Source organism: Pezoporus flaviventris, unplaced genomic scaffold, assembly GCF_033815535.1.
Source record: "Pezoporus flaviventris isolate CSIRO_AGI_PZ_B2104156 unplaced genomic scaffold, CSIRO_AGI_Pfla_v1 ptg000095l, whole genome shotgun sequence".
Lineage (NCBI taxonomy): Eukaryota > Metazoa > Chordata > Aves > Psittaciformes > Psittacidae > Pezoporus > Pezoporus flaviventris.
Window position 1 is genome coordinate 147821 of NW_026892643.1, and position 18073 is coordinate 165893.

The window sequence follows — 18073 nt, forward strand, 5'->3', positions numbered from 1 at the left end:
AGCTCTTTTTCCATCCTTACCCGTACTTTAATTATTTCACTAACTAACTGACATCCATTGTTTCAACATATCGCATCTCCATATTGGCACCATCAGTTTGCAATAAAGGTTTCTTTAAGAACAGAAACAGCTTCTTAATTTTGTTATTAAAAAAAAAGTTAATAATTACAGGAACACTGACAGTGTTGCTATAGTTACGACTATATCAGCCTTTCACTTACAACTCCCTGTTTTCAAGGGTCAATAACTCAGTTGTCAAAAATCCCACTGGGCAGAAGCCTGACACACATCTTAGACATACTTTAAACAAATGCATAAATAAAAATTGGCTGATTCATGCTTGTGAACACTCTGACTCAGGCTAGTCTTTCCAGGTGATATTTTTGGGGTTTCTTATATATATATATGTATGTGTATGTATACACTTTCTGGCAGGTTGATAGCCTTTTAGGTGCCCATGTTGCTGGCTGCTGCCAGAGGAAAAGGAAGAAGAGCCACTGCTTTTTCCTTCACCCATTTCAGCCCCCCCCCCAACAGAAAGGAAGCAATTCTGGATGTGCCCGCTACGCTCTCAACATAACTTCCCAAGGATTTTTAGGCACAAAAGCTTCACGCGCATGTGCAGCAGCTGGATTACCACAAAGACCATAACGGCCCTAAGAGCCGTTACGGTATATCAAGTGAGTAAACCGAAAACTAAGAAGGATTTACACAATGACCATAGTGGCTCCCTGGGAGCCGTTACGGTCTATCAGGTCAAAAATCCACTTTTTAAAGAGCGCCTAAATATGTGTATACCCAACAGAGCCTTGAGTCTCCGGAGCGACTATCACACACGCTTTCAAAATGAGCCAGGGAAGAGAAGAGAGATTACACCAAACAACGAAAATAGAAAAATTTCTTACAATGAATGAAAGATGTATCATGCAAATTCTGAAGTCCTATGTTTAAAGGGAAAAAAAAGTGCATGTTTAGTTGAGAAATAGGACGCAGCGCTATTTCTTCATTGTTAAAACAGGTCCTTTTAGTTTGTTGGTTTTATTTTAAACTAGAATTAAATGAAAAAGGAAATTTCCCACCAAACCCAATTACTTTTTAAAATAAAAGTTAGGTTTCACGAGGTATAGAAATACTGCCATTGCAGCTGGGTTCTGAGTTGCAGTTCTGCTACATTTCAAGTCTCCAGCCACGGTGCAAGTTAGTAACACAGTTCAGCTTTGCCTTTCTTTATTTCTCTCCCATTGTGTCAGAAAACGAACAAGTTACTGGAGACAGTAATTTTCTCCGTAAAAGTCACCTCTATTTTTTCCAAAAAGAAATCTGCAATAAATCATAAGCCTACTTACTTTTTCTTCTTCCCCTTCCTTTACAGGCCATATTTGTTCCTGTAGCAAACCTGTAAGAGAACACTTTCTCTCTATGACCTGAGATAACGGTAATGTTGAAAGAATGGCCTCACTTGTCAAAGATTAGAGGGCTGTCTGCAGCCTACACTCCTCTTTACTAGAGCCAAATAGGCCCAATAAATGCTAATACTCAGCATGACGCATCAAGAACGCTAAGCCTCAACACTGACTAAGAAGAAAGTATCACAAATTTACTGAAATTATCTATAGCACAATAGAGAAGAGAAGGAATTAATCAAAGTCTCCCTCTTAATGCAATGCTTGATTGAACTATCCCAATCCCTTTTTAAATAGGATAACCTAGTGGCAAGTGACCCCAATGACACATCCTAGAGAGGTACACAAGTACCACTTGTTCGATTTTTTTTCTTTTATGACCTCATTAAGAAGGATTTTGAAGATTGTTCCTGAATATGAGAACAAAGTGTCTGAAGATATCTCTAGCTTTTCATGTATTTAGCCTTTTGCCATTGAAATGGCTTTTGAACAAGTGTTTATAAACCAAGTATGTGCACAATAATAAAAAAAAAAGTCCTTAAAATGGAATTGAGTAAAGCTACCTTCTCTCAAGTGCAACGACTAGCTAAGTCTCCAAGAAACGAGAAAGTTTTGCCAAGACGAACTCATGATCGAATCTACCCCCCGCTCCGTCCTCCCTCCCTCTCCTTCCCTGCTATAGACCCCATTAATTAGATTTGGCGGCAATTTTCCCTTCCTTATCAGGGAAGACAGAGTCTGCCAAATCTGGTAGTGTGAAAATACTCCATCGCCAGTAACGTTTTTTCCTAAGTGTTTGTTGATTCCACGCTTGGATTTAATATAGAGGATTATATTTTATAACCAGAAACAAACAAACAGATTTATAACTGAAGACTGAAAGGCAAACAGCAAAAAAAAGCAAGCCAAGTACTGAACCTAAATGTAGCATTTTTATTGACTTCTTAGAAACCAAATAACCTGGCATATTAGTGTGTGCATTCTGCAACAGACATTCAGCCCCATTGTACTACTTAGAAGAGAATAAAAAGAAACCCTACTGTTTGAAATCCAGCGGAACATCCCCACAACAGAGCACAACTGTTCCCTCATGCATGAATGGGAAGGAGATGAAAGAAAAGATGGACTTCTGAGGTACAGCAAAAAACAAAGACAACAAAAGTGCTGATCATGAGGGAATGACACAACTCATTGCTGCAAAAAGGATGAGAGAAAGGAGCTCAAACAATGGTGCAGACAGCTAAGTGACATGTAGAAGAATTGAAAAATCTACAGAAGTGTCTTTTCTTTCCACACTTGACGAGAAACAATTAAATGTTGGTACATCTGTCATAAAAAAGATAACTGAAACCTGTTACCATCATTATAGACGGTAACTTAACTACCAAAACTGTAACTGTCCAATTAAATGTTGCCCCCTCTGTTATCTACACCACTTGCTAAAATGAAAAAAAACCTTTAATGCTTGTGATGATTTACTACCAGTGTAGCAGCTACAAGCCACAGAGCTGAACTGGCATATTTTATAAGGTAGACATTTAGACTGTAGGGTACCTACATCTACTTGTACACACACAGATGGGGGAAAGCAGGCACACACAGGTGCATGCAGGCTCACATGCGTGAGCGCACACATTCATGCACACACTCTTGCACACCCACCAACAAGGATGAATTCTGCAAGCAGATGAGGTTTTTGATAAGGAATCCAAAAAAACACGAATAATTGCCAGAAGCCTCACTAGGTGTTTACCCCCTGAACGTCCATCAGCCTGCGAAAACAACGCTGTGCTGAACTAACCCATCGACTGTTGCTACTTGCTTCCTAAAACGCAACATCCCCCAAAACTGCAAAGCAGTTATTGACCCTGTCAGAATACCTGATTAATGGATAAATGCTGTAATTGATTAGCAGAGAAGTGTGAATTAAAACAGAATACAGCATCAATAATGAGCTGCTGACAAAAGGTAGCCAACATAAAATGTAAAATGGTAGCCTGCAGCCATAAAATGTAAAATGGTAGCCTGCAGCCATATCTCATCAAAGACATGCATTTCTTAAAAACAGAAGAAAACACCACCCCTGAAAAAAACCCACAAGTGCAGTGTCCTGCTCTCCACATTCTTTAGGCTTTTCGCTTGGTAATGATTAAACCGCCAGCAAAATGTTATGGGAACTTCTTGTGAATCCACCTTCATACATCAACCCAGGCAAGGCAGTTAAATGCTTCCATTATCCTCTGGGCTTCTCTACCCTTAAAGAAATGCACTGCTCTCCATTTTATCCCCGTGAGCTGTGATTTTGGAGCAGCGCCTGGTGCACCCAAGGCTACCTTCAGTGGAGTGAGCCGGCAATCTCCCAGTTCGTAGGTACACGAGGGAGCCCCACACCAGTGTAATGCTGAGGAGACAACTACAATCACCACATTGTTAAACTTGTTTTCCATTCCCTTAAGGGCCTTAGGAGGCCAAATGATCCCACTTTTGTTCCTTTTTCTTTCTGATTTAATCCTACTCTAAGGCCCTACATTCTGCCTGACATTATATGAAACAGATTATATAGATTTTATATAGCACCTGCAAACACATATTTGATGTTTCTCCACTGTGGGAATTCAAGTTTAATAACGCAGTGTGAGAAGCACTGAGTTGCTTCTTTTCATATCACCTGCGTTGGTCTTCCCATTATTTAGGCACTGTGCATTATTACTCTGTGCATTAGGCAAGTTGACTCACCTAATGTAATGCCATCAGACATATCAAAGCTGCTCTGGTACAAGCAGAAAAAGAAAACATTAGCTTGAGTAGAGCACTTAATGCAATTACGTTGCTCTGACTTCCTGAGCTAGCTCACTCAGAAGTAATTTAAGCATTTCTACATGACATTGCACTGTATCCAGCAAACATAGCCTCTGCTCAAAATGCTTCTTGCTACAGGGTAAGGCTCTTGGAAGTCTCTGTGTTGTACTTTTCCCCCTTTAAGCTAAATACCAGAAGTTGTTAAACTAAAGATACCCACCTGTCCTTTCCATATGGACAATACAAATAATGGAAAGCAAGAATGGCATTACTATCTTGTAATAACTTTGTCCAAATTGTCTTTAATCTGATTTTGTCAATTTGATGACCGTTTTACATTCCTCTGCAAAATAGAATGCATTTTTGTAACAGGTCTACAAGCTCATAGATATGTATTCAGATATATAATCACTCAGAAATCCACGCCCTTTGAGGTAGTTCTTTCTTTTTTTTTCTATCAGCTAACCATGAGATTTATTTTGGCTGCAGAATTGTTTTTCTGCTTCCCCTGCTGCTTCGGGACTGCTCCTTTTCAGTGTCATCATGACTTTTTCAGTTTAATTTCCCAATTCAGGAGCAGACTTCATCCCACCTCACACTAGTAACTTAAAGCATTACTTGTGTAGGTCACCCCTACAATCAACCAAGGGAATCAGACATGTACAAAGAAAAGTCATCTAGCAAGCAAGCCTGGTATTTTTGGGATAGAGGACCTGCCCTCCTGATGCTCCTCCTTCCCATTACTGACTGTAGAAGTTTCCCGAACAACTTGCACTTTCAAAGCTACAGCTACGGTTTTGTCTTAGCAATTTAAGATAATTGCAATTAAGAAAGCTTTTAACCCTTCTCACTGTATTGCAGTGCCCTCCATCCTCAACAGCTCTTTGTGAGGAACAGGGATGAAGAAACAAAGTGCGCTCTGATGGGTCCCCACCCCACTGCAGAACATCTCCAGTCCAGGATGAGCCCCCTCATAGGCATTTCTTTGTCCTAAAACATGACTGGACAAGAGGAGGTGCAGGTCACGGTGTATATGAGCATGTCCCAGGGAAGGGGAGCCAGGGTCCTCTCTATTGCCTATGCTACCTGAAAGATCCTGCTCTCCAGGACACCAGCTGTTTTCAGGTAGGCTGAGGCATAGGTAAATTCTGGCCATATAAAAAGCCACTGGTATTTCTTTCTTGCTCAGCTTCAACACGAGGAATAGAGGATGCTCCACCAACACAGCAAATGGCCTGATGACTTGGGCCTTTTTGGAGTGGCATGTTTGAACCTGCTTAAGGTGCTGGTCTGAGCCCAGATCTCACTGCCTAGGCAAGTGGGGTGGCACTGATATATCAGAAAGCACTGATTTTTTAAGAATGAAACAAGGAGACCTACTAATAGCTCAGCTATCCCTTGGAATAATTGCTTTACTTACCTGGCTGCAGGGTGCCTGCTGGTGCTGGATCCTGAGTGCTGGGGGACAGCTGCCCATAGCCCTGATGCAGAAGCTTGCAAACAAGAATGGGAGAGAACACACCACCTGCAACCATGTAGAAAACACCAGCGTCCTACTGCTTGTTATTAAACTCAGAACAGTTTGGGTTCCTTTTTTTTCAGGTATGAAATCTTGCCTCCTTTCCTCAGATGTTTTTACATTGTACTGTAAAATATGAAACCTGGTTTTAACCTAAAAGCGTAACGCATGCTTCCAGCAGCCCAAAAGAGGAGCCTACCAAAAAAAAGTTCCGAAAAGAGGCAAAGTTCCATCAATTTCAATGGAAACAGGATTAGGCCCTTTAACTTTTTTTCTTTTTTTGGCAGGGAAGGGGAGAGCCGAAACTCCGGCAGCTGAAGGTTCAGCTTGATCCCCAGGACTTTTAAAGAAGACATTCTTCTCCACGGCTATTGTCAGAGCTGGAGACAAAACAAGTAGAGGCCCTTTCAGCTTCTGAACTTAGCCAAAAAGCCATTTGTAACTCCTGCAGAGCAGTGCTTTTATAGGTCAGGACAAACTCCATAAAGATTTTCTCTCATTTTCACTCTCTTTCGGAAGATCTAGTTAGGATCCAGAAAATCAGCTCAGAAATTAGAAAAAAACACTTCAGCATATTACAAAACAGTGGTAGAAGGATCTCTAAGCACATTGTTTTAACCACATTTTTCTGACTCAGAGTTATATTTTACTGGCCTCCACAACACCTACAGTGGTCATTGCTTCAGACATTGTTCTCCATGAATTTTTGGTTGTTTGGGTCTTTAGATATCTCAGTGTATGGGTTATAAAGCAGATTTGGAGTCTAATTTTGTTTCTAGTCCCTTAACATTACAGGCCTGCAACACAGTTTTACAAAAAGCATCTTAATACCAATTAGTAGGTGCTAAATTTTTCTTCCTAATAAAATTCAATCAAATTGGCCAGATGAGAGGGGTGCAGGAAACTACAAAGGAAACGCCAAGGTAACAGCCTTGCTCTGTTTTTGTATCCAAACAGTGGGGCCAACTCAGTTTCCTGGAGTATACGTCTGACTGCACCGTAAGGGCTGCTCGAGTGTGAAGGCTTCAACTGAAATACTGATTCTAGTACCTGGGGTATCAGATCCTCACCTAAAAATACCTTCCCTCCCCCAACAAACACAACCGGAACTATATGCTATGGACAAGAAAGGAACAAATCCTACAGAATGGAACAGAATAAAAGGACATGCAGTCAAATAGACAGAAAAAATGAGAGGTACAAAGAGTGATGGAAGGACACCAGAGCCATGTAATTAGCATCAGAGGAGAAAACAAATGCTTTTTAGCATATTATTTTCTGTCAGTCCAAAGCATAATAGGTTGCCCTACATTTGATATATTCCATAATTTCTTTAAAGCACTTTGAATACTACCTAGACACGTTGTCTAACATTAATTTACACTCACAACTGAGGACATGAAAGAATAGCTCCAGAGATAAGGAGAAGTTATGCCATGTACAGCAGAAGGATGCTTCACAAACAATTTTGGAGTTGGTTGTTGTTTGTTTTTTATTATATAGGTAAATTAGGGTAGATAATTCCTGCAAAATGAGGTCTGCTTCTTTTGAAAACATCTGAAGCTCTCAATTCACCAACTGAAGTCACACGGAAGTGAAGACAACCATTTGGAAACAGGATTTTCTGTTTCTAGAAGGCTACTGTGGATGAAAACTTCTCACTGCTTAGGCAAGCATCAGCCAGCTTAAGAAGCTGCTGGTGTATGTGCATGAGTTAATATAAAGTCATGCAAGGGTGTTTTCTATGTAATACTAATAAAATACATTCCAAAGTAATAGATATATAACATGCATTTACAGGACTTAGGCTAAATTGACATGTACGGTTACCTATAATGCTTAGCCCTTATACTGGAAATGTTTCATGTAGTATGGATCTTTTTAGCTTACCACAGCCAAATGTAATCAGTAAAATGTATTTCTTTCCTACATTCAGCTCTCCCTCCACTTTCAGGGTAAGCTGGTTCAAGAAAACACTTTCCTCCGTTACATGCACACACAAAGATTTAACACCCTTTTTTCAAAGAACACTGACATTTGGCATAACCCAGCATAATGACCAGCATCTTTACAGATTTTGTATTATACAAATGAGATGGATTTCTGCCCAGTGGAGTTTATAGCAAAATCCTGTGCTGTAATTCCACCCTGGCAAATCTCTTTAGCGTGTAGCTATCAGTGTCATGAGATGCAGTAAGATAAGAGGTTTTTCCAGGGTTATTTTTTGCTTGGTTGTTTTTTTTTTAATACTGTGTCTTTTACTTGTGTACCATAAGATTTATAGCTGTATAAAGTCTACTCCCAAAACAAACAAATAGGAAACTTGGTGACTTTGTTCTAACCTCCTCCTCCCTGCTGCCAAGAAAAAAAAAGCTTCTAGATGAAGTCTTTCTCAATGGGTTACTTAGTTCACTGGTGTCAAACTCAGTTCACTTTTAATTACTGGCCTCTGAAAAAATGCCAGAGCAGGAAAAACAGTTCAAAAAGTCTTTGTAATTAATTCCCTGTTATTCAATTCTGCATTAGTGGAGTTCAAATGATTTTCATACTCTGCTTGTAAATTGGAAATTCCAACATGAATGGCAACTGTTCAGTCCTCATGCAAACCCTTCTGCAGTCACAGAGCTAAGCCTGGATGGGTACTCTCAAAGGGGTGCCAAATATTCTTTAACCCAACGGTATTAGCTTTGTGGTATAATAAAGTGGGTTGCTCTTAGAGTCAGCTGCAAACTGGAAGTCTTTTTATATTTCATCTTCAGGTCAGCGTGCTCACCTTTTTTCATGACTTGTGGTGATCTATCTACTTTTCATATTTAATGTGAGTTCCACACGAGCAACATAAACGTTTTTCATGTTTCTGTAGGTAAAATGAATCACACAGCACTCCATATAAAGTTTTGCTTTTTAAAGTCTTCTATCTTTTAGGATAACACATAAAGATAACAAGTTGAAAAGAAGTACAAAGATTTTAGTAAAAACCACAGGGATCGCAGAAGATTGCTCCCCTACAAAGGATGTGAAATTAGGATGCATTCACTCCTTTAAACATGTAACAACTTCTGATGCAGAAGTTAGGTTTTTTCCTAATATTCCTACCTGCTTCTAACCTGAGTGTGCCAGATTAGTACTATATACCATGTTACCCTGATTTGTACCACACAGTTCTTAATTACTTTGAAATAGTTTTAGTCACACAAACTCTGAAGCTGCCACTTGCTTCCAATATTCCCATAGGACTCATGCAGGCTCCCAGGCCCTGGAGCCATGCTCAGGGCAAGGAGGGAGCTGCAGCAGGCACAACCTGCCATCCTGAGAGATGCTGCTCACCGTTAGCCCTTTCTCCTGTTCAGCTCCCTGGGTGATAGCCCAAGGCTGAAGCAGAGCCCCAGGGGCCCTGGCTGGCATCTCCCCCCATCCAGCTGCTGGAGAGGGATGCTGAGGGGAGGCCAGCCTGGCGCCCCGGCACGCTTATCTCCTTCCGCCCGCGTGTGCGGATGCCAACTCTGGCATCCATAAAACTTGGTTACATCAAACGGACCAACCGCCGTCATCTCCCCGTTATTACCCCGACACAAGCACTGACAAAAGGCCGCTGCCAAGGCCTCTGCTGACAGGCGGAACAATAGCGGCGACAAAGGCCTTTTCTGCCTGTGCAGATGACATAAATCTGATGCTATAACGCTGGCGCGACTTCAGCTTGCTCCTTATTTATTTATTTAATAAGCCACTGTCATCCATCTCGGGAAGGTGGCTTCCAAACTCCAAATTAATCAAGCCACTGAATGTGAATTTCCATATTGCTCTGCCAAAGGTCTTCTCCACATCAATTGCTGGGAGAAGGCCCCTGTTGTGCTTTGGTGTATTGTGCGCGGCGCTACTGCTTCTGCTAAAAGCCACTCTGTTTTTAATAAACATGCATTGTTCTTTTTGTAGTAAATCCAGGAAATAATACCCAACTGGGAATTTCGGTGCAGGCTCTTTTTGTAGTGTAAGTAAGTGGAGCGACGGATGCATTTTCATGTCTGTTAGTGTCGTGATGGCTCCATTTGTTACTGCTTGGAAGGTATTTCATTTTGCAAAAATATAAATTAAGCAAATATTGAGGTAATGTTTTCTTGTTTATCTTGGAAAACCCCAAGCTGTGGCCACTGATCCAGCATTTCTGTGTTGGTCACATCACTTAACCAACAGGAGGTTCGGCTCAAGGTGCCCCGTGCTCAGCCATTTACTTGACTGCCAGAGCATGATTTTCCGGAGCACTCTGGGTGAATTACCTCAGCATTACTGAATTCAATGAGATAAAAAAGCCAGTGACTTAATGGAACCAGGATTTCATTTGTCTGCCTTTAAAAATTCCTCAGTTTACTAAATATCAGGTCTTAAGCCTACACAAGTTACTTGTTTCCTTTACACAGGCTGTGAAGAGAAGAGGCAGCTCCCCACAGGACAGTTCCTCACCACTTTCTCAGTGATGGGATGAAAATCACAATTTCTTCCTCTTTAATACACACCTACCACCTTGTGTTGTACAATCTGTATCACCTCACCTGATGACAAGCAGGAGGGTGGCAGCCTCAAGACGGCAGGGGTCAAACAAGAAGGGTGGCTCCTGGGTGAGGTGGTGACCAGAGGGACTTGCTGCACATGTGACTGCACCACCGCCCCATTGATGGGTTTGACTCACAGTCCAGCCGCTAGAAAAGTGCTCCTCTGTGGTGTAACAGGGAAGGAAAGCAAGAGGTGGGTCAACATCTACCTTCTACCATAAGAGTAGAAAGGAGGTGATAGGACTCTTCCATCTGCTCTACTTAAGAATATATTCAATGGTTTCTGGGTCTTACAGATGCAGGAACAGATCTTATCTCCCCCACAAGAGGTTATTGCAATTCGTAAAGATGTGAAGAAGTCTCCTTCCATAAGTTATTTATTTAAAAATGTTTATAGGCAGTTTTCACTAGAAACTGAAGTTGAAGCTCATCCATTTATTCATGATGAATGATCTTTTGGAAACAAAGCATTCAAAAGGCTTTAAATAGTGCGATTAAAAATCCCTTCACCACTCAGCTAGTCAGCTTCCTCATTTGCACAAAATTTTAGTAGTGTTTTCAAGAATAAAACTGTCTCTGAATAGTTATATTGCTAGACAATGAAACAGAATACAGATGACCCTCATAAGATGAATAGTTTGACTGACAATTATAGGCAAAATAAAATCTACCAGTGAAACAAGAGATATGATAATTACAGATATGTTCATTGTGTTTTAAACATTCCTATCACATGAAACAGCAAGGTAATTTGTCAACCACGTATCCTTACTTGTCTAAACTTTTCACTCCAAAAATACTACAGTTTCATTCAGGAAAGGCTGGAGTTGCAAACACTGAGAAAGAATCCTAAGAGATGGCACGTTTTATATTTCAGTAACACCTTCTGCCTAAACCTCCCCCTAAACCCGGTAGAAAATAGTAAGTTGAGCTTCACAACATATCTCCAATGAAAAGCAGTGTTTACCTAATGAGGGTTAATTGCTTTCCGTTGAAGGATAGGCAGTGCAGAATCTACCCAGATCCTGCCTTCCAAAATGAGAGCCGTGGTTCTCATGTGAGGCTCAGGCCCAGGAGGCTCAAACGCACAGCAACCCACAGGAGGAACTTTTACAGCTACGCAATAGCACACCCAGGGTTATCCCTGCAAACAGGCCACTTGGCTTCCAAGAACAGAAAATAGATGGGGGCAGAAACTACAGAGAAGGCTGAATTTGTGAGAGTGAGCAGGGCTGGGAGAGAAAACATCTGGGTCCCAACCTGTGCTTTCCGGGCTGGTTTTGCTTTTTATCCTACAACACTTCTGCTGGAAGAAGCAACCCTTCTGTGAAAGAAGTGGGAATGGGAACTGCCCTGCAACCTGTGAGAGCAGGCAGTAAATAGACATGCAGCAAGCCTGAATCTTGTGCCTGCGTAGAGCTTGCCCACCTCCAGGCAACTCCATGCAGGAGAAAACATCTGAGGTGGCAGATGAGATTGCAGGACTTGGAACAAAGTGAAATCTCCAAAATAAGGAGGGCATCTCCAGCACCAACTTGTACTTTCTAACACCATCCAACTGTCTCAAGGCAGACAAATCAAAGTGTTAACTATGAGCAAGAGCAAAGCCCTCCAAACTGAAAAACACCTCCACAAAATGCTACTAAAGATGTTTTTTTTTCCCTGCTTCAGTGCCTAAGTATCTTTCTGAGTAAATATTTAACAGTCATGTTTTTAAACCATATTGAAGACAACCATAAGAAAATGTGCCAGAAAATACATTATAAATAGCTCTGGTCTTAAAATAATAATGCACCAAAATTAATAAAAGTTAATTAATACTGCTTACTGTGCTACAGCCTAACTGATGAAGGGAAATGCATTCAGTCTCCTAAAATGCCTGTCTCCAAGACCATCAGGGTTAGTTTCTGAGTGGCACGTTTTTAAAACATTTAATCAGTGATCTGAATATGTGTCAACACTTTCTGGTGGTGTGCTATAAAACGTGAACCTTGTCAACAGAAACATAAAAAGGTGACACACTTGGGACACGGAGCTTTTATGCTGACACACTGTAATCATATAATTTTAAAATTTATCATCTGTTTAGCCACAAGCAACAATTAATCGTTCTGAGTAATTGTACAATGCTTCAAATAACACCTCTGAAAGAAGAAGAAAAAAGTTCCATTTTTACTTTCATTGCCTTCCCAATCGTGCCGCCTTCAAATCCCTACGAAGCAACACACAATAAATTTTGCAGTGAGGATAAAAATGTTAGCGAATAATATGTTTCCCCCTCCTCAGTTAATAAAATTACTTAACACCGAGCCTGCCAGCGAAAAGAAAACCCCAGGAGTAACGCAAGCATCAGCGGGTTCAGTTCTGTCGCGTTTCTGTCGCATTAAGTGACATTTTATTCCCAAATCACTTAACCTTTGACTTTCATAACTAAACATATAGACCTTGAATTGTTAGCGTGGAGGGGACCAGCGAGTGACACTGCTGCCAGGCACTGAAACTGAGCACCCTGCAGTAGTGGATGGCTATGGGATGGAAATAATTTGGCTCATAAGAACCTGAGTCTCTGTACAAAACTCGCTGTGTGGGAAAGAAGGCTGAAAGGAAAATGGGAGGAGGGGAGATGTGGCCTCATTTCTGCTAACGAACTCGCTGCTATACAGTACCAGCAGCAGCTCCCTAGGGGCCCCAGGTAGGCGTTTTTGCAGCATTCCCACCGGTGGTGCATGTGCCAGGCAAAGAAAGGGTTAATAATCAGGAAGAGGTGGGGAAAAAGCACTTTATAATTAAAGGCTAAACCCTGCTGAATTCAGCTGGAGCTGTACAAGGGGATAGGATGGGGGAGCTATCAGGTGCACCCCTCCATCTACCCTGCTTGAGGCTGTGCTGGGGATGGAAAGGGAAACCCAAAGGTTCTCAGAAGCAAAAGTGACGGTGACTATCACAGTCCTGTCACAGGTTTCTGAGTGAAATGAACAGTAGTTTTGTAACATGGGTGGAAGAGGGCTGTTCGGGAACTGCTTTAAAAGTAACAAGGTGAAAAAAAAGTGGCAAATACCAACTGCCCCATAGCACCCCTGGAGGGGAGGTAGGGAGCCCTGCAGGGAGCTGCAGTACGGTTCACTGCAGGAATTCCTGGAAGCTAAATTACTTAGCACTTTTACTACTGTCAAGGCACCCAGAGGTAAGCCCTGGAGAAAAACCTTGAGTCAGACTTTGGCACTCAGAACATCCATGCTTTTTTTCCAAAAAAATGCAGGAATGATGTCAAAGCATATAAAGAACAGCTTCACAGACACGTGTGTCCACGTAAGCACACTTGCATTAATAATCAGCAAAGGTGAAGGCATCTCTTGCTTCAACTCTGAGCCCCTCAGTGTCTCCTCCTGGGTACACGGAAGTGGGGAGACTACAACCATCTCACTGAACATGACCCCATGGATGGACAAATACACTTGCATCTGAGAGGTGCATTTGTTTTTGCAAGAGTTGTATGTATAGCAACTAAGAAAGTTTCTCATTAAAATACAGAATTGCATAAATCACTTTCTTCTTCCTTGCCCACTCGCAGCTCTGCAGCTCTTGTCTACAATGCTGGTGTAATGTTTGCAGTCATGAGAAGGCAAGGGGAGGAACCTGACTGACAAATTCAATAAGGTACTGAGCTACTTGTGGCAGGATTTAGTTTTCCAAGTATGGTCCTTGCAAACTTACTACTAATGATTTTTATTAAAAGGGTGGAAAAATGAAAATCTTCTATGCTAAATATGAACCAGTTCCCACCTACTTTAATCTTAAATGACAGCTTTATCTGCTTCTCCTAAGAGTGTAATTCTACCTATCCATCAACCATAGAACAGTGGACTCCAAACAGCCGGTGAAAATCATGACAAACAAAAGTTAAGAAAAGTATATATTAATTACTTATGACTGATGACTCTTTAGAGGTCAGATCACCTACACAAATAGTAAATATTTGGTCTAACACCAGGGGGGATTGCTCTGTGATTAGAGACTCTTCACACTCTGGCAGAAAGCATGTCAAAGTCCTATCTTGAATTAATGCCCAGTTTGGAAGTCTAAGATCTGGCAAAACACTCCTCAGCTGTACCCACCATTAGACAAGGTAATGATGGTAAGCCAAAGAAACTAACTCTTAAAATCTGTTTAATGAGCAGGAGCTTTGCACGGCATGGAACAAGGGCATAGGCTTCTTGCAAAGCACTTTTCAGTTTACAGCACACTCTTAATTAATTGCAACACCATCCACAGGAGATGCATTTTAAAAGGCAGACATACAGGTAACAGAAAATATGGTGGCATCAGAACAGAAAACATGGCAAATATAAATGTGATGAATGACACATAAACATAATTGTTGTGAGATATGGATGGATGGATGGATGGATGGATGGATGGATGGATGGATGGATGGAGAATGACATTTATCCCCCTCATTTCATGGCTGGAACATCAAAATACTACTGGAATCTGTTGTGATTGCAGATATCTCAACTCTCTCTGCTAGAAAAGATAGTGTTCAGCTGCAGCTGTGAAGACTATACAGGGGAAGTTGACCATTTGCAACAAATAACTGCAAGAGCATTGGCCCTGGACCATAGGAAGTCATTTGTTCCTCATGCCAGATGACATTTTCCAGTTTACAAATCACAGAAGCATGGTAAGACTTCTGCAGAGCAGTGACTAATGTTAAAACAAATATAATTCTACTATGATAAGGAAGGTGTTCACAAACTGCAGGAAGCAGTTTAAAATAAATTGATGTAGGTTTTGAATTGTCCACAAGTTGGGTTTAGCTTCCTTCCATTTACCTTTTACTGCATTAACATTTCTTTTGTGATGGCTGCTGCTGGGAACCTATTGTAAGTTTGGGCAATTAGGATTTTTGTTCCATCTGTCCCTCCCCTCAGTCAATACTGTAGCATCAAAAGAAGCCAATTCAGTGTAGGCTGGCTTCGGCTCTAAAGCCAACTAAAAGAGATGTTAGAATTCACTACTGCTCCGGGTGGAAAGGATGGGGGAAAAAAAGCTATAATCATAAAAATGCTGTTTCAGGCTTGTTGAGTTCTTAAAATAATCTGACTTAAACCTCCTACACAATGCTAGCGAGTCAGAGCATGGTAATATACTTCAATGTAGGTTGCCTCTCTCTAAATCCAAACTAAAATAGATGTTAGAAATCATTACTGCACTATGTCAAATACAGACTAGGACTGTAATCAGAGGGCTGCGGCTTCAGGTTTCAACGGTTCTTAAAATAATCAGCCTTAAACCTTCTGCAGGAATCAAAGCCTGGTCATTTATATTTTTGTAAGGCTGAGGATTCCACCACCTCAGGCTTCTCCCTGATAAAAAAGAGGCTTTTTTTCCTTTTTTTTTCCCCCACTGGAATAACTTGTGCATGGCAGATATTGGCAGGTAGAAAGACAGTGGAAACTAAGTACTTCATTTTTATCAGAAGGTTAACTCCATGCGGAGTCGGGGTATGACCTCAGATAAAAACCCAAGTGCCTTGTCTTCACTGTGTTTTTACCTGAGCACAGCAGATGTATATTAGCTACCTGAACTCAAAACTGCTTTGCAAAGTGAAGACAATCCTTATATCCCACTATGGAGCACAGTGTTAAAGCAGGCAGCTTTGCTCCTTTCCCAAAGTGTGAATTCCTAGTCTCCTATTTACATGTATGCAATCCACGGGTTAGCTGTTCAAATACAAACCAAAACAAAATAAGGAGAATGCATGTGATGGGGAGCTTACTCTTCCTCCACCTGCCCAAAAGCTCCTTCTGTGTGACCAATTGGTTCTTCCTTTCTCTAATCCCACCCTGCTTCTGCCTTTTTATTTAACACAGGTTTTCTGCAGGTGCAGATTAACCACAGCCTCAAGTGTAAGTACTCCTAACAGGGCACAAGTTATCTGCGATGCAGGCTATAGACATGAAAATAAGGTAATCTTCCCATTCTTTTGCAAATACCCAGGAAAGAATATACTTAACATTGCGTAATAACATCCGGACGGGGGGTGGGAAGGCGCAGGGAGAGCCTCTGATGCTCCTGGCACACTGATGCGTTCATTAAAGCTGAATCCAGCCCATGAAAAGAAAAGGGGCACAAATAACCATACTCATAGGGGCATTTGCCTCTTCTCGTTTTTGGCAACATTCACTATGCTAACTGTGCCCTTGGGATTTAACAGCATTATAAAACGTGGTATGCTGTCTTTTGTTCACACTTCCTTTCTGAGAGTCATAAACCGACACGATGATTTTTAAAAGAGGGCAAGCCTCAAGACAGGCTGATTGCAGAGGAAAGCTTGGAAATGTGGGGACCCCACAGTTCAAAACTGGAATACTCTTAGAATTATTATTACACATTTTAAAACCTCGTGGGTTTTAATGTTTCAGCTGGGTTTTCATTAAAACCTCATTCAAGAAGGAAATTAGAGACTCAGGTGCTCCAGCAGGCACAACACTGAAGCACAGCAACTAAGCAGAGTTACAGCACCAGGTAGGACTAATGGTCAGTGCCACATGCAGCTAACAGCTCCAAGCAGACTTGCTCTCCAGCCAGGTTCGGTTTGTCAGAGGCAGGTCTGACTCAGCTGTTTTAAGGTCTTCTCCCACAGCCAAACACCAAGCCTGAAGACACAGCAAGCCCCAGGAAGCTGGGCTGGGGAAAGACCAGCCTCCCTGGAAGTGGAGATGGCCAAGACAGCCCCACCACCTCCTGCACTCAGAAAGGACTTGGGAAAAATTTACATCACATCTCCTTTGCCCTAAGCAAAGCCACCTGGTCAGGACTAGTAAGTTTGCTCTGTTTCCCTCAATCCCTTCAGTTTACTCCAACTGTTTTCAGCTCTTGAGTTAATGACCAGTATATATGCATAGCGGAAGGTCGCATTAGGATAATGTTATTTATGGCACTGAAATACAGTGGTCTCCGGGAAGTCACTGAAATTGGAGGAGTGACCGCAGTAGCAGTGGGAGAGGCTCCAAAGGATGTTTTTGAGACATTCAGGTTTGGCAGCACTCAGAAACAGCAGCAGAATTTTCCCCAAAGTGTTGTGCCCCTTGGATGATAGGCCAACATGGTTGGATGGAGGTGGTACAAAGCTTTGCAATGGTCACAGGCTCACGATGAAATAAAGGGCTCACCAGACCCTGGGCTGTATTATTGCAGCAGGAAACTGTGAGCCACAGACCCAGGGTTGGGTGTATAACACATAAATTCAGCTTTAGAGAAAGTACCAGAAGAGGCTCGCCTTGTGGCAAGTGTGGTCACTGGATAAAGGGGAAAGATGGTCCTGAACCAGTTTGCACCACCATCATCTCCTAGATCAAGGTTAGGCTGCCTGTTTGAGAGGGAAAAGAATGCTACAAAAGAGTTAATTCTAAACAAAATGTTTCAAGTGCTAGGGAAAAGTGGCCACTGGTTACCCAAGTGATACAAAGTACTTCAGGATATCTATGCCACGTTAGTCTTGTAAGTATACATGTCACCTACTTTCAAAATAACTTCCTCACAAAACAAGGTAGGTTTGTCTCAGTAAATTAAAAGGTTTTAAACTTTTCGAAACCTGGAGTTTTTCTGTATGAGAGAAGCAGGGGGAAGGATCGTGCAGAGTTAAGTAGCATCTACCCACATAAACCAAACAGGTCTGCACTGAAGAAATCATGCTATAAACCTTGGAATTTTACAAGCAAGTTTTATATTAATTCTTTAGAAACCCTTTGTGCTTACAGTTTCAGGCAGAATATAAAAGTACCATATAAATATCAGCACAA

At 41.6% G+C, this 18073-nt stretch overlaps 1 protein-coding gene across 3 annotated transcripts in view; it reads right to left on the bottom strand.

Annotated features, from left to right (window-relative positions):
• The window catches only part of CLYBL (citramalyl-CoA lyase), a 168253-nt gene that overhangs the window by 96786 nt on the left and 53394 nt on the right, over positions 1–18073 (bottom strand). For all 3 annotated transcript variants that reach the window (XM_061476314.1, XM_061476313.1, XM_061476315.1), the window contains exon 2: positions 5623–5727. In XM_061476314.1, the coding sequence (XP_061332298.1) occupies positions 5623–5727 (105 nt within the window). The remainder of the gene's footprint in view (positions 1–5622; positions 5728–18073) is intronic.